Source organism: Helicoverpa zea, chromosome 21, assembly GCF_022581195.2.
Source record: "Helicoverpa zea isolate HzStark_Cry1AcR chromosome 21, ilHelZeax1.1, whole genome shotgun sequence".
Taxonomy (NCBI): domain Eukaryota; kingdom Metazoa; phylum Arthropoda; class Insecta; order Lepidoptera; family Noctuidae; genus Helicoverpa; species Helicoverpa zea.
The window spans coordinates 1,297,584-1,311,838 of record NC_061472.1 but is presented as its reverse complement, the minus strand read 5'-3'; the positions used below and the strand labels follow the sequence as shown (position 1 = coordinate 1,311,838).

The 14,255-nt window shown below is 35.9% G+C and overlaps 1 protein-coding gene across 1 annotated transcript in view; it reads left to right on the top strand.

Moving 5' to 3' along the window:
• The window catches only part of LOC124640764 (putative peptidyl-prolyl cis-trans isomerase dodo), a 39,350-nt gene that overhangs the window by 22,039 nt on the left and 3,056 nt on the right, over positions 1-14,255 (top strand). Inside the window, exons 2-3 of the mRNA XM_047178686.1 lie at positions 8,976-9,000; positions 9,341-9,463. Of these exons, the coding sequence (XP_047034642.1) occupies positions 8,998-9,000; positions 9,341-9,463 (126 nt within the window). The 5' untranslated portion in view covers positions 8,976-8,997. The remainder of the gene's footprint in view (positions 1-8,975; positions 9,001-9,340; positions 9,464-14,255) is intronic.

Genomic DNA, 14,255 nt, shown 5'->3' with positions numbered 1-14,255 from the left:
CATGTTCAATCGCTGATTATTAACTTAAAATGGCCACTGCTTATAATATGGGGACGTCAAACATTTTTAAAGATTTCTGCACAAAAACACAAAGACAAAAAATAAATAAAAATGTGTCAAAATAATAAAAATCTGTAAAAATTACGTGAAGTAATAATAATTATTATTTGAAGTTTACGTTATGAACAACCTAAATTACAGTAACATTTTGAGATGTAACGTATGATATTTGAATATTCAAACGGCAATTCAATTTTAAATGCAAGATAACTGGTGTTCGTGCTAATTTGGATTGCATTTGAAAATGTTAGGAAAACAACCCTATTATTATCTTAGCACTCATCCCACATAATCTTAAGTAAAATCATTTTACAGTAAGTATGTAATTAAAAAAATAATAAAGCTATAGCAATTTAAAATATGCTTACGTTACAAAAGTGCTTAAGTTACACTTATCTTTGGTAACTTTGCTTATTCAATTCATTATCTAATTAATATAATGCAGAAAACAAAGACCCAAAATTATTTTTTATTCTCAAAATCATATTAATTCCCAACTAAATATATTTTAAATAGAATTATTTATTGTTAACTTCACATAACACAATATAAATCAACCTACAATTTTTCCCAGTTCAATTTCTTCAAAGATTTGTCTGCGCACGCTACATACTGTAACCAGTGCGACCAACTGTTGACTTGCATTAGGACATTCTGTACGCGGTCGTAGGACGAAACGTCTTTGTTTCCCCTGGAACTTCATATTCATTGGTCCTGTCGCGAAATTATCACCACTTATGGTCACCATTGGTATCGGAAAACTTTATTTTTAACAAGTTTAAAAGCTTTCCACTGTGTCAGGTCGCCATGTTGTTTTCTGATTTTCTTCTTTTTTTCAAACTATTAAAAAAAGAGGTTCTTAGTTTGACCCTCATGTATTTTTGTGCGAAATTATTGTCACGTTTGGCTGAACCGGTTTCGATGTGATTTTCAGCATAGTATTTTTCAGACGTAAGAGAAAGTTTTGGGTATATGTTAGCTAGCATCCATAAAACGAGCTAATAAATAGTTTACCATGGGGTTAACCGACCTAGTGTGAAGGAACCGCAATATTTATTTATTTATATTATTGAAGTCGATTTCATTTTTTCTGTTTTTTTTTAATTATTAACCTTTATTTTTATTATTTATATAATTTTAATAATTACTTTGTTTAAATGTATAAAATTAAATTCTCTCTTTGTTTTGACGTAATTGCAAGATGTTTTCATCGCTATCGGATTGCCGAGTTACAAATTGAAAGCTCTCTGCCGCGACGTTTCCCGCCAATTTGTGTTTCTTATTGAAAGAGTTATTTTAGTATTGCATTGAGCTTTTAGGGACGAATATTATTATTGAACATTGACGATGAAATTGATATTTAAATGCTTTTATAATAAGTATTTAGTACAAAGTTATATTGGCTTAGGAAAATAGGCATGGCGAATGAAAAGAAGTAATTAGTGCTTTACCTAACCCTAAAATAATGGAGACGTATTTTTTATTTTCTTTCAAAAACAAATGACAACGAAGATACAATACGATTAAATTTCATGTTACGTCACTTAAAGGTATAAATTTTACATAGACGTGACGTCACGAGCCCCCTCTCTCAATCTTTCTTGTATTACTTACATCTTAGTAAATATTTAATGTTTTATTAAAATAAAAAATACATGTAAAATATTTTTCGCCAATCTAAAATGTGTCTTTTTACTGTCTTCACGCCTTTTGGAGGTGTGTGTGTGTGTGTTTGTGTGATGGTTTTCCTTCAAATGAGATGTTTTTAGTAACCTTGCATCTAATTTAAATCTTCTATGTTTTATTAATTAAAACTTTTTCCGCCTCTTTCCGTGTTGCGACATTTTCTTTCTGAGGTAATTAAAATGAATGTCTTGCGACAAATATTTAAACAATTGTATTCTCTTACTTCATTTTAATTTCATAAAGGTTTCTGAAACGTAGGAAGTTGTGACGCTTTTTGTCTGATTTGAAAGCTACACAATAAAACTTAAGCGTATTGTTTAAACGGATAAAAGTAGTGAAGGCTGTTACTTCGACATCCAAACAATTTTTTGAAGAATTTGAAGAACCGATTGATCGAACTCAAATTTTTGGTTTATCCCTAAATATTTTTTATTTATTCCTAAATATTTTTGGTTTCTCAAATAACTATGCATGTCAGATCAATTTATAATTATTACAATAAACTGTTACAAACTTACTTCCATATTATATGCCAACATCAAATAAGTCATAGCATAAAATAAATCTGTTCTAAAGTCTAAACAGCTTAGCGATACTTTGACAATACATTTTATTGTGTGATTCCAGTGTAAAGTCCCCAGTGGCCTCTGTACGTTCTTAGTTTACCTGGAAGTCTATTAGGGTGCGTCTACACGGTGCATGGAGCAAGTTAACAAGCGCAAGTGACAAGAACACGCGGGTGTGTATTTTGCTTTGGCACATGCTCGAGTCGCTGACCCGCACGTTTTTAACATGCATGTAACCTGCGCAAGTGCCTCAACATGCGCAAGCTACTTGCACCGTGTAACTACACCCTTAGTGGAAATTGTGTACGTTAGCAGGCATATATCTTGTATTGTTAAGCTTATCATTGATTAATGAAATTGTGTTACAAAGATATAGGTATTTATTTATAAACAATCGGGACTTAAACGCTATGCTGTGTGTAAAGGTACCTATGGTATTATCTATTTCTTTATTTAAGTTTTTTTATTTATTTGTGAATATATGGTCTTTAAGTACGCTTTCCACTCATATAAACATTGTTCATAGTAGTTACTTACCGTCGTATATTATTATGTGGTCACGTTTTTTCTCAATGAGAAAATGAAAATGTTTATGTAATATTATTGATATATTCTGAATGAACTAGTATTTTTCTATTTTATGTAAATAACTTGAAATATGTCCGGGTAGCACATTGTGAAGAAGGGACACCTTACTGTAAACTTTCCCAGAGAGTTAACATGAATCTAGACCCACAAGTGTTGTAAATTCTTGCGTTTTTTTTTCTCCAGTTTTTCTTTAAACTGCAAGTGAAATTTTCACATACAAACTCAAAATATTTGTTCGCTTGTTAAGGTGTTAAGTACAACTTAATAACAGCCTTGCAGGTGTGAGCATATAGTTAAGACTCTTATTAGATACTTTTTATTATATTATATACATGTACCTATTATAATTATATGAGATACGAAATAGCGGTTCAAATACATTTTTGAAAATATGATAAAAGCTTTCCACCCAATATATAGTAGGTAGTAACTAAGAACTATAATGATAGACAGATAGGTATAAATTAACTTCAGACTGAATTATAAATAAATAAAATAAATAAATAATGTCGGGACACCTTTTTCACACACGGTCGGTTAGCCCCATGGTAAGTTATTTATTAACTTGTGTTGTGGGTTTGTAATTATATTTATAATGTTAACCTCATCCTCGGTACTACTCGCTTTTCGAAGAGCTAACAATGTTTATTTGCGATTGGCGCAGCATATCTTGTTCCATTCATCTCTGTCTGACGTCATCTCATAAATAATTATTTTTTCCAGCCATGTAAATTTTCACACAACACATCCATTGTTTGTTTGTTCATCTTCTAAGTATTTCCCTCCACGCTTTACAAGATTGAATTCAATCGATGAGAAATTATAAGTACCTAGTTAAAATATGTAGCAGTTAGAATTAGTCAAATAACTTACAGCTCAGATGCCTTGAAGATACAATTTGGACAAACTCATTCTGTTCTCTGTGTACAAACATACAAACAACTTGTGTTTATGAAGATTGTAGAAGGCCGACATTGCTGGCATAGTCATTACATCCGATGCCTTTTGTATTGCATCTTCTAACAATTTTTTCATTCATCCATCCTCCGAGCCTTTTCCCCACTATGTTGTGGTTACTTCCAGTCTAACCGGATTCAGCTGAGTACCAGTGCTTTATAAGAAGCGACTGCCTAACTGACCTCCTCAATCCAGTTATCCAGGCAACTCGATACCCCTTGGTTAGACTGGCGTCAGACTTACTGGCTTCTGACTACCCGTAACGACTGCCAAGGATGTTCAATGACAGCCGGGACCTACAGTTTAACGTGCCATCCAAAATACCGCCAATGGTGTCTAAGATATACTTAGAAAGTACATACAAACTTAGAAAAGTTGCATTGGTACTTGCCTTACTATTTTTTCATTCCCTGTTCAAAAAAAATTGCGTATACAACCGTCCTTCAACCTTAGAGTGTCTATGGAGTTTCTTGTCGGTTCTTCTCCATAAGACCCACTCCTTTGAACAGTGCACGTATCTTTTGAAGTTGCGTCAATATGAAAATCCTTTGAAAATGCCGAAATTTTATCGTTTACTTGAAAATTATCGCAATCTACAAGCTTTATATATATTTACGTATGTGGTACGAAAATGCTTCACGTAGGTATAGGAAGTACCTGCATAATATCTTTGCTCTCAACATTTTGTAACTACCAAACTTAATTGGTAGGGAAGTCCAGATTTAGTCTCTTAGAAATATCTCGAATTCATTATCGTGTAACAGCTCACTGTAACTGAAAATTTAACATAGTTGATAGTTGACCCAATGGTAGCATTTTTTTTAACAAAATTATGAATTCAATCAGTGTTTTCAGTTGGTCTGGTACCTGATAAATACCTGATCTTGTAATGTGCGTAATACCATTCATCTTCATACCGATTTATGAGTCCAAACAAACTATCGGCCGGCTAAAATTTTCGAGCCATATTTCTCGGACCAGTAGTTCCTGAGATTAGCGCGTTCAAACAAACAAACTCTTCAGCTTTATAATGTTAGTATAGATATGCACGAGGCAATAGTTTCCATTTTTTCACACCTGTTGTCTGATAGAATATTTTTAGAAAACATTACAATACCTAATAGTGTATAAATAAAAGAAACGCGTAGGACTAGCATCAAGTGTCAGGGTTTTACGATATACATGTGTTTATGAGCTCGAATATGTTTTATGAGGTGTTGAATGGTCGCGTCTTGTGTTACAACCTTTTTGTATGTCTTGGTTTTATCTGTGGCTGTGTGAATGATGTTTTGGCGCCATCATTGATGGATTGATTGTCAATGAATGATAGATCTATGGATGATGGATAGAGATTTAAAGATTGGATATATTGATTTATCTTTTTAGTCCAAGAATGCAAAGAAAACATAGTTTTCCGCTACAATTGGAAACACCCACAAAAACAACATGGCAACAGAATAAAAATTCAATAAGAAACTTGGAAAAGAATTCCACGGTTCTACAAAGACTTGTATTATAAGTGATACAGCAGAACTTAGATAAGTTACGTTTATAAGAGAAATGGGGGGAAGGGGGGAGCACCTGATAGCCAGTTGATTGAATGAAAACATACCAAATGTATTAACTGAGAACGTGGGACATCAAAATCGACCCTCTTTAAGGGTTGGCTACAATTTATAGCAGGGTTCAAACTGTTTACAAAATCCTTGAAAAGTTTTAATTTATATAGTAGATTGAGTCACTGAGGAGGCTAAGCAGAATAAGTATTTTTGCATAATTATTAAGTGGATTTTGTGTTTTCACTAAATTAATTCTTGACGTTCTGAACAGTTACACGATTTGATAGATTTTTTCCTAAATGCATTTTATTCACAGACAGACATTATTTTTACTTATTTATGTACAATCTAACTAAATTGTTGTATTATTGTATTGTTATGAAAGATAACAATGATCGTTTCTAACATACCTATTACCTATATCAATGTTTTTGGACGTTTCTACATCAATCGTCAACATCTGTATCGTTATTATTTTTTATATTATTTTTTGAATGGGGAACCAATGAATAAATAAAATATGGATATATTATGTTTTCTTACATATTGGACTGGATACATATTGCTTTGTAACTAGGATTTAATTATGGCTGGTTTCTAGGCACTCTTCCATCATCAGCCTATAGCAGTCCACTGCTGGACATAGGCCTCTCCAAGTGCACGCCACTGAGATCGATTTTCGGCTTCTCGCATCCAGCTCCTGCCAGCCGTCTTGCGCAAATCATCACTCCACCGTGCCTGAGGACGTCCTACACTACGTTTGCCGAGGCGTGGTCTCCACTCTAGAACTCGTTTACCCCAACGGTTATCGGTTCTTCGGCTAATATGGCCAGCCCACTGCCACTTCAGCTTGCTGATTCGGTGGGCTATGTCGATGACTTTGGTTCTCTGACGGATTACCTCATTTCTGATGCGATCCCTCAGAGAAATGCCAAGCATAGCTCTTTCCATAGCCCGCTGAGCGACTTTAAACTTGTGGACCAGCCGTACCGACAGTGTCCACGTTTCGGCTCCGTAAGTCATGACAGGTAGGACGCACTGATTGAAGACTTTTGTCTTTAGGCACTGTGGGATCGACGATATTAGGACTCGACGTAGCTTCCCAAATGCAGCCCAACCCAACTGAATTCTGCTATTCACCTCGTCCTCAAAGTTGTTTCTACCTAACTGCAATGTCTGCCCGAGGTATACATATTTCCGAACAACTTCGAGAACGGCGCCGTGTATCGCAATCGGTTCCGGTAGAACATGTTCATTGAACATGACCTTGGTTTTGTCCAAGTTCATCCGTAGGCCGATGCGTAGAGAAGATTCAGCCAGGTCGTTCAGCATCTGTTGTAGGTCCTGCAGCGTTTCCGCCATGATGACGATATCGTCAGCAAATCGCAAGTGAGAGATGTGTTCGCCATTAATGTTGATGCCGCGTCCTTTCCAGTTCAGCGTCTTGAACATATCCTCCATTGCATTAGTGAACAGTTTCGGGGAAATAACATCCCCTTGTCTCACTCCTCGATGCAACGGTATGGGCCTTGTTTGCTGATCACTCTTATCGGGTGCTTATTACTTGCAAATTCCTCTAAAAATGAACAGTTAAAACAGCTGAAGAGGATGTTCAGAAATACACCATCACTGAAACCAAACTTCATTTTAACAACGTATGTATAACTTTCAGAAAATGTACTATGACTAATTACAGTTTTCTTCCCCTTAAAACATTTTTTGTACAAAATTTTATATTTTCCACCTTAGCTAGAAACAGTGTGAACTGTCTTTAAAACTATTTCGTTTCTTTTTTAATTCATTCGTTAGGGCGAGCAACCCACATAAGATATTTTCAGATCTACGTCTTCTATGTTTACGCTATTCGTCGGTGTAGGATAGCTGTCTTAAAGGTCCTTTAATATGGGACTTACCTATTTATTCCCTACCCTAGCGTCCGCCCGCGTCCCAAGATAACTGCTTTCAATAGCTAATGGTCACAAAAACTATCCTATGTCCTTCTCCCGGGTCTGAGCTCTATCCACTCTCATGTTGAGCTTAAACCTAGATTATTTTTTTAATAACTTTAGTGGAATTTAAAATTGTATTGCTTAATCAAGCTACGTCAAATGCTCTTTTGTTCGTGTTCAAGTTTTTAATATCTAAAGACTTCTATGCCTTTGCGTATGGTATAGGTTTCAGAGTTAGGTATGTACCTAATTCCGTAAAACAGCCTGGTAATAATTAGCAGTGGTAAATTGTATACTCATTTAAACATGTTTGTGTTACTAACTCGTATATACCTAGTATTAGTATTCTTGCGTACAATTTTCTCATCAGATATTCGGCTAATCCTTCAGTTATTTAAACAATAGCCTTGTACTTAACATATCTATTTGTAATACCTAGGTATATTATGCTTTCTTTCTAATCGTTAATGGTTAACAAGGGTTTCACAAATATACATTTAGGGCAAAGCAAATACATGTTTATATTGAGATATTATAAGAACATCATTAACTGTTAGTTATTGTTTATTTATATTTGCGAAATAATATTACTAGATACTAAATATGTAGGTATGTATTTAGAAGTAGATTTGGCGCCTGCCTGAAAGATTGTCTCTCGAAAATTTCCACCTTTTTTCCTGTGAGCTCGTATTTAGTTTTTTATTAAGCTGGGTCTTTAATTTTCCGTGGTATTTTTCCCCCCGCAAAACATAAAAAGTGATAAAGCATTCATCTTTGGACTGCTTTTGTAAATGTTGACGTTTAAACGGCTGTTTTTCAGCCAAGTTTTAGTTTCGAGATTTTGGATGGTTTATCCATACAAAAAATCTGCATATTAGCATCGATAATCAATATTAGCTGCTACCCACAAACCCCTCAGTACTAGAACCCCTCAGCATAAAGCGTAGGTCGTCACGAAGTTTAATATAAACGCGTTGTGTCGCTTGTCAATATGGCGGCATTGTGTAGCTCCATAGACAAGACGTAATGCCAACATTATAGCTGCAAAGTTTGTTCTCCGCTTGGCTTTTCTATGAAGTTGTTTTTTTTTCCACTTCCTAATGCTAGGGTTGTTGGAAGAATGAGGTTTTATTATGTGTATTTAAAGATTGTTTAGGTATTCAGTGGGTGCTGAGGAAATGTACCTTTTAATTGTACCTATAGGTTTCTGGATAGGATTGGAAAAAGGCTCATAATTTTTTTCTCACTCCCTTTTTGTCTTCCATGCTTGTCGCATATTAAACTTGCCTCGGCGTAGTAAGAATCAAATTCCACTGAATTCAATATAGAGATTTAATCGTGAAAATTGAACAGACTGACATACAGAGTTACTTTTGAATATACCTACCTACATAACTTAACCAGTGAAATTCTGTGTAGTAACATGACGTCTAAACATTAGTATTCACTAAAACTAACATTCACTAAGATCATAGATTTGCCACCCCATTAAAACCATGTAAAAGTCAACGGGCCGTGCTTATAACCCCATACAGAGTAGTGTATGATGTAGAATGCCATGGTACATGTGATTCCCATGCTAATTTAATAGCGACAGTGTTTTGTTACAGGGACTGGTGATTTGAAGATACTATGGTGAGTGATTTTGATTATGATTTCAATGTCAGAGGTTAAAGAGTGCGTCACGTAGTTGTAGATGGCCCATCGGCTTGAAAATATATTGCTACAAGTGTTGGGCCAGACTCCATACAAGTCTGCCCATTGTCCTTTTGAATATAATATATCCTTTTAGTTAATTATGGTTCGTGTTAACCTCGGAGTTTTATAAGAATACTTCTTGTTGCTATATAGTTTGTGACACTATTAATTTGTTTCCCTTTTTTTGAGGTAATTTTTCAATGGCATAACTAGACTCGTTTTTGATTATTTTTAGCTTTTGTGGACAATTGCCAAGCCCTTGTTTTTTGTTATACAGAAGTTTAAGTTCTGCTCGGAAGGCGACTGCCCGCTGTGGGCGCTGGCAGCGCTGCACGCGCTGTCCAGCTTGCCAGCGGCTTTGTTCCGCACGCTGCTGCAGCATGTCATGGAGGAACAGCCGGTGAGTGACAGTCACAAGTTCTGCTCGGAAGGCGACTGCCCGCTGTGGACGTCAGTCGACCAGTCGTCGCACTTTTCATAACATTGGGCACCCTAGTCTGCAACGCTATCGACTACAGAGTGGCCTTTAATTGCAGTCAAAAATGTAGGTAGTTATCGTTTTCGAACTTTAAAGTTTTAAGTCCTAAAATTAGACCCTTTCCAGAGAAATATTAGATATTTAAAAATAGAAATAACAAAATATAATAACAGCCAGATATTGTTCATAGACAGATCGCGTTAGAGAAGGCCCTCATCTCGTCTTCTCAACACGTACCTATCGTAAATCCAATTGTGACATTATATCATGACGTTACAATGTATCTACTAGTGTCGATCCACTGGTATGCTTGCAAAAGTAGAAATCCTGTAATGGACTTTGAAGAAAAAATTTGTTGGATTAATTATAAGGGACTTTATACCAATTTATGAATTAAAGGATCATTTAGCACTATTCAATTCCGCTGGAGTAGGTATATAGGAAGTTCATGGAGTTACCAGTCCTAACCCAGGGGTAATTGGGTTGAAGAGGTTAGGTAGACAGTCGTTCTTTTAGGAAAACTGGTACACAGCTGCATCAGATTAGAATGGAACTTGAACGCCACATAGTTGGGAAAGGATAGGCAAAGGAGGGATAACACTCTACTTATCTAACTCTTATTTGAGAATTTGAGGGCTATTTAAGAGTTTTACGATAACTTTTTATCTGTAGGTAAGCGTAAACTATCCTCGAAAAGTCAAGTATGCGATAAACTGCTGCAAATGTACTTCAACAGATTTTTTCCTTTTTTTGATTAATCAAATTATATCTACTTAGTGCAGATACTTATAACGCTATATCATTTCAGAAAAATATAGGTATTTACCTATTCTTAAAGAGAGTTTATTCTTTATGAAGCTGAAGTTGAGAGAATTAAGAATATTACAGAAAGGCATTGTATTCAACATACATTCATATATACAACCCTTTATTTATCTAGTGCAGATACCTATACATCTCTGAAATGCCGAAGTCAAGACATTTTTCCAATTACTACTTAATTTTTTTTTTATACTTAACAATTTTATTTATTTTATACAATGTACACACTATACATATATACAAACTTAAACTACTTATCTTTATACAAAACTAAAAATAAAATACTATATACCAAATATATATAAACATAAAACATAATAAAAGGGCATCGATCAGGCGTCAAAGTATTCCTCCGCATCACTGTCCTCCGGAAACGTGCCCAGAAGACTGGCTGCATTGCCACGTTGAATGGCAATACTTTAATACTTTGTCCAAAGAATAAGCCAGCCCTCTGGTCACGCGAAGCGTCGACAAGCCTTTTCGCGATAAATAGGTGTTCATTTTAAAGTATCTTTCGACCCTTTGACATCTGCACGCATAGGTAATAAATAAAAACCTACTGTCTCTTTTTCTATTTCTTAAATATTATTTAATGCAGTATTGAACCCGCGACACAGTGCGCGAATTCTCTTATTCATTCACCTATTCATAGATTTCCTTCAAACACTTCCTAATGGTTGCACAGTGTTCGAAATATACACTGGACAGCAAATAAACCGAGCCACCCGCTACTTTGGAATTCTAATCCAATTTTCTCAAAAACTATAATACATACAAATATCAAAATTATACCTACAGAAAGTACGTTTTATGAGGATTAAAACAAATGGAAACACATTGGGATTGATCAATTCATTAAGCGTATATTAATCAATTTATCAAGAAAAGTCATTTTACAGCCGCGAAAACCATTGGCAATCACCCAGTGAAAACAAAAATTTTAACCGAAAACAAAGGAAAAAATGAAAAATTGTTTTTGTTCAGTATTGAGTGTTTCCTCCCCTTGCTCGAATAGCTGCTAGCATCCTCGTATTGATAGACCTAACAAGTCTGACGATGAAATCTTGTGGGATTGCGTCCCACTCCTCTTCGATAGCGATTTTCAGCTCTGGAAGCCCTATTGGAGCAGGTACTCTGGCACGAACCCGACGTTTCAGTTCATCCCATAAGTGCTCTATCGGATTCAAGTCCGTGCTACAAGCTGGCCACACTATTGTACGAATGCCGACGTCGTGTAGATACTGGGTTACCACATGAGCAACATGAGACCGTGCATTATCACGCATTAATTCATATCCAGACCGATACAACCTGAGTAAGGTACCAAATGGTCTGCGAGGACTTCAGGGATGTAGCGATGAGAAGTCAATCCACGTGTGGGGCCCGTCGGTTCGCTGAAAACTAACGCTGTATGTGTGGGTAATGATATGCCGCTCGAGACCATTACAAATCCCCCTCCGTAAGCAAGTTTCCTCGATGCAACACTGGGAGTAACGTTCTCCAGGGCAACGATATACTCTCTGACGTCGATCACTTCCATGTAGACTCAGACTGGTCCCATCAGTGAAGAGTAAGTCAGCCTACTGCTCTAATGTCCAATCTCTATGTTCTCGAGCATATTCAAGTCGTGCTCTACGGCAAGCTACTGTTAATACGGGGCCTGTTGCAGCTCTTCTTGGAATCAGGTTCTGTTCAGCAAGTCTTCTTTTGATGGTATCTGAACTTATGATAACTTGGCGTTCATCATGCAGACTTTGTTGGACTTAAACGGCGTTGAGGCGACGATTTCATACAACACAAAGTTGGATATAACGATCATCTGCTGCTAATGTAGCCCTAGGTCTGCCCATACCTGGGCTGCAATCGAATGCTCCAGTCTCCAAGTATCGTCTGTAAACTCTTTACACCGAAAATTTGCTGATTGGAAGTCGTTAAGTGACTTCACGTTGCCCAAGGTCTGCTCGAAGTAGTGTTACAGCTTGAGCTGCTTCCTGAGTGGTCGTATCCATTATTTACCAATAAACGAGCACAAAAATACACGCGTCTAAGCAAACGATGGATAAAAACTAAAGAAATATGGAATTTCCCTCACTATAGAATAAAATAACGCTAAGCGCAAACCCTAATCAAAACAGAGAAAATTGATAGCATTGTGTTTGCTGCTTGATAACATTGTGAATTGATGGTCCTTTTAATTAAATTTACAGTCATTTTAATCCTTAAGAAATGCTCTTTCTATAGATTTATTTTTTATATTTGTAAGTTTTATACTTTTTGAGAAAATCGGATTAGAGTGCCATAGTAGCGGGTGGCTCGGTTTATTTGCTGTCCAGTGTAGTTCAAAACCAAGAAAATAACTTAGACATTGATTTACGAGTTCAATACTTAGACATATTCGTAGTTAATAAGTTCCGTGTGCAGTGCTGCAACTTATTTCTGTAACTAAGTTAAAATAGCGTGGTAAGTTAGTTAGGTACCATCATTACACGGAAAAGCTCAGCGTTTAAGTTTTCAGGTGAGCTTTTGAATTACTAGAAGCATAGGAAAGTACTTTCAAGTAAAAAAAAAAAAATTAAGAACCGTCTTACCAAATAGGAGGTTTTCAGTTCAGATTTTTGTAAGTTTTAGACAATATTTCGACCTACCTTAATTTTTTCTTCAAATTCTTTGGTTTTCGCTCATTGAAACAAGTATACTGTACTTTAACCTACTTACAGCTTGGCAAAAAAGAGTGTGGAGTAAATGAGGTCAGCACTATCGCACCTGTGGCAACCCGGAATACTACGACTCACAGATTTTGATATTTGTTATTTTTGGAGATATTCAATCCTAAGTAGGCGATGTCCCTTGGACACTTCAATGTCCAGTATTAACGATGTTAACAATTTTTATTTGATTTTGATTTTTAGTTCCAACTGTCACCGCGTCAGACTCTTTTTTGCCAAGCTGTACCTAACTAAGATTTGTACAAACCAAGAACAGATTTTTCTTGGGTTCAATCTAACTCCCAAATCAAGTGCCGCGATTTCAAATACTACAACTTAGAGATGAGTTACTTTCTCTCATTGTAGGCGTAAATAGTTAACTAACTAATGTATCCTTACGTTTAGATAATAAATCGCCAAATAATGTTAGTGGATGTGGGCGCCACGTGTTAGGACAAATTGCAGAGTAGATACCTTGTAAAAGTTATTATTGCTTTGCTAATAGAAAAGGGACGCAATCATATGATTTGAGAGTAATGCTCTAATTATGTTCAATTAAAGTTTTATGAATCACATAAATGTTACAGCTGTTTTTCGGCGACAGGTAGGCAGAGGTGTACCTGCAACCGAATGAGGACACCCTCCCACATTCATTTACCAAATTCATCTTGTAATGCAATCAAGTACCTACATAGTAATTTTTTACAAGACTACGATCCAAAATAAGTAACTTCTATTATAGAAGGTACTATTTTATATACAAGTAAACTAATTGTTTCCCGCGGTCCGACCCAAGTCAATGATATGTCTATAATTAGAATAGGATTTTTAACCGACTCAAAAACCTCATCTGCAGTTTTGCGTGTCCGTTACGCAAATCTCTCTTATCCCACAAACAATTTTCTGCAACATTTAAAAACCATCCCTTCTAAACCAAAATACAAAAAAAAACACATATTACATGCCCCTGTTATAGAGGTCTGAAGTAGGTAATGTTTTCCGCGAAAAATAACATTAGACCACTGGTTCCTTTGTCAATTTGTTCAGTTACAACATCTGATGGTCTCGCCCACTGCCCCTTTGACACCGTACTCAGATAATTGAGTGCCTTGTGTACCATTTAATGTATTATTTGACCTTTTCAACGGTAATGTGTGTTATTTGCATTAATATGTTATGGCAGAGGA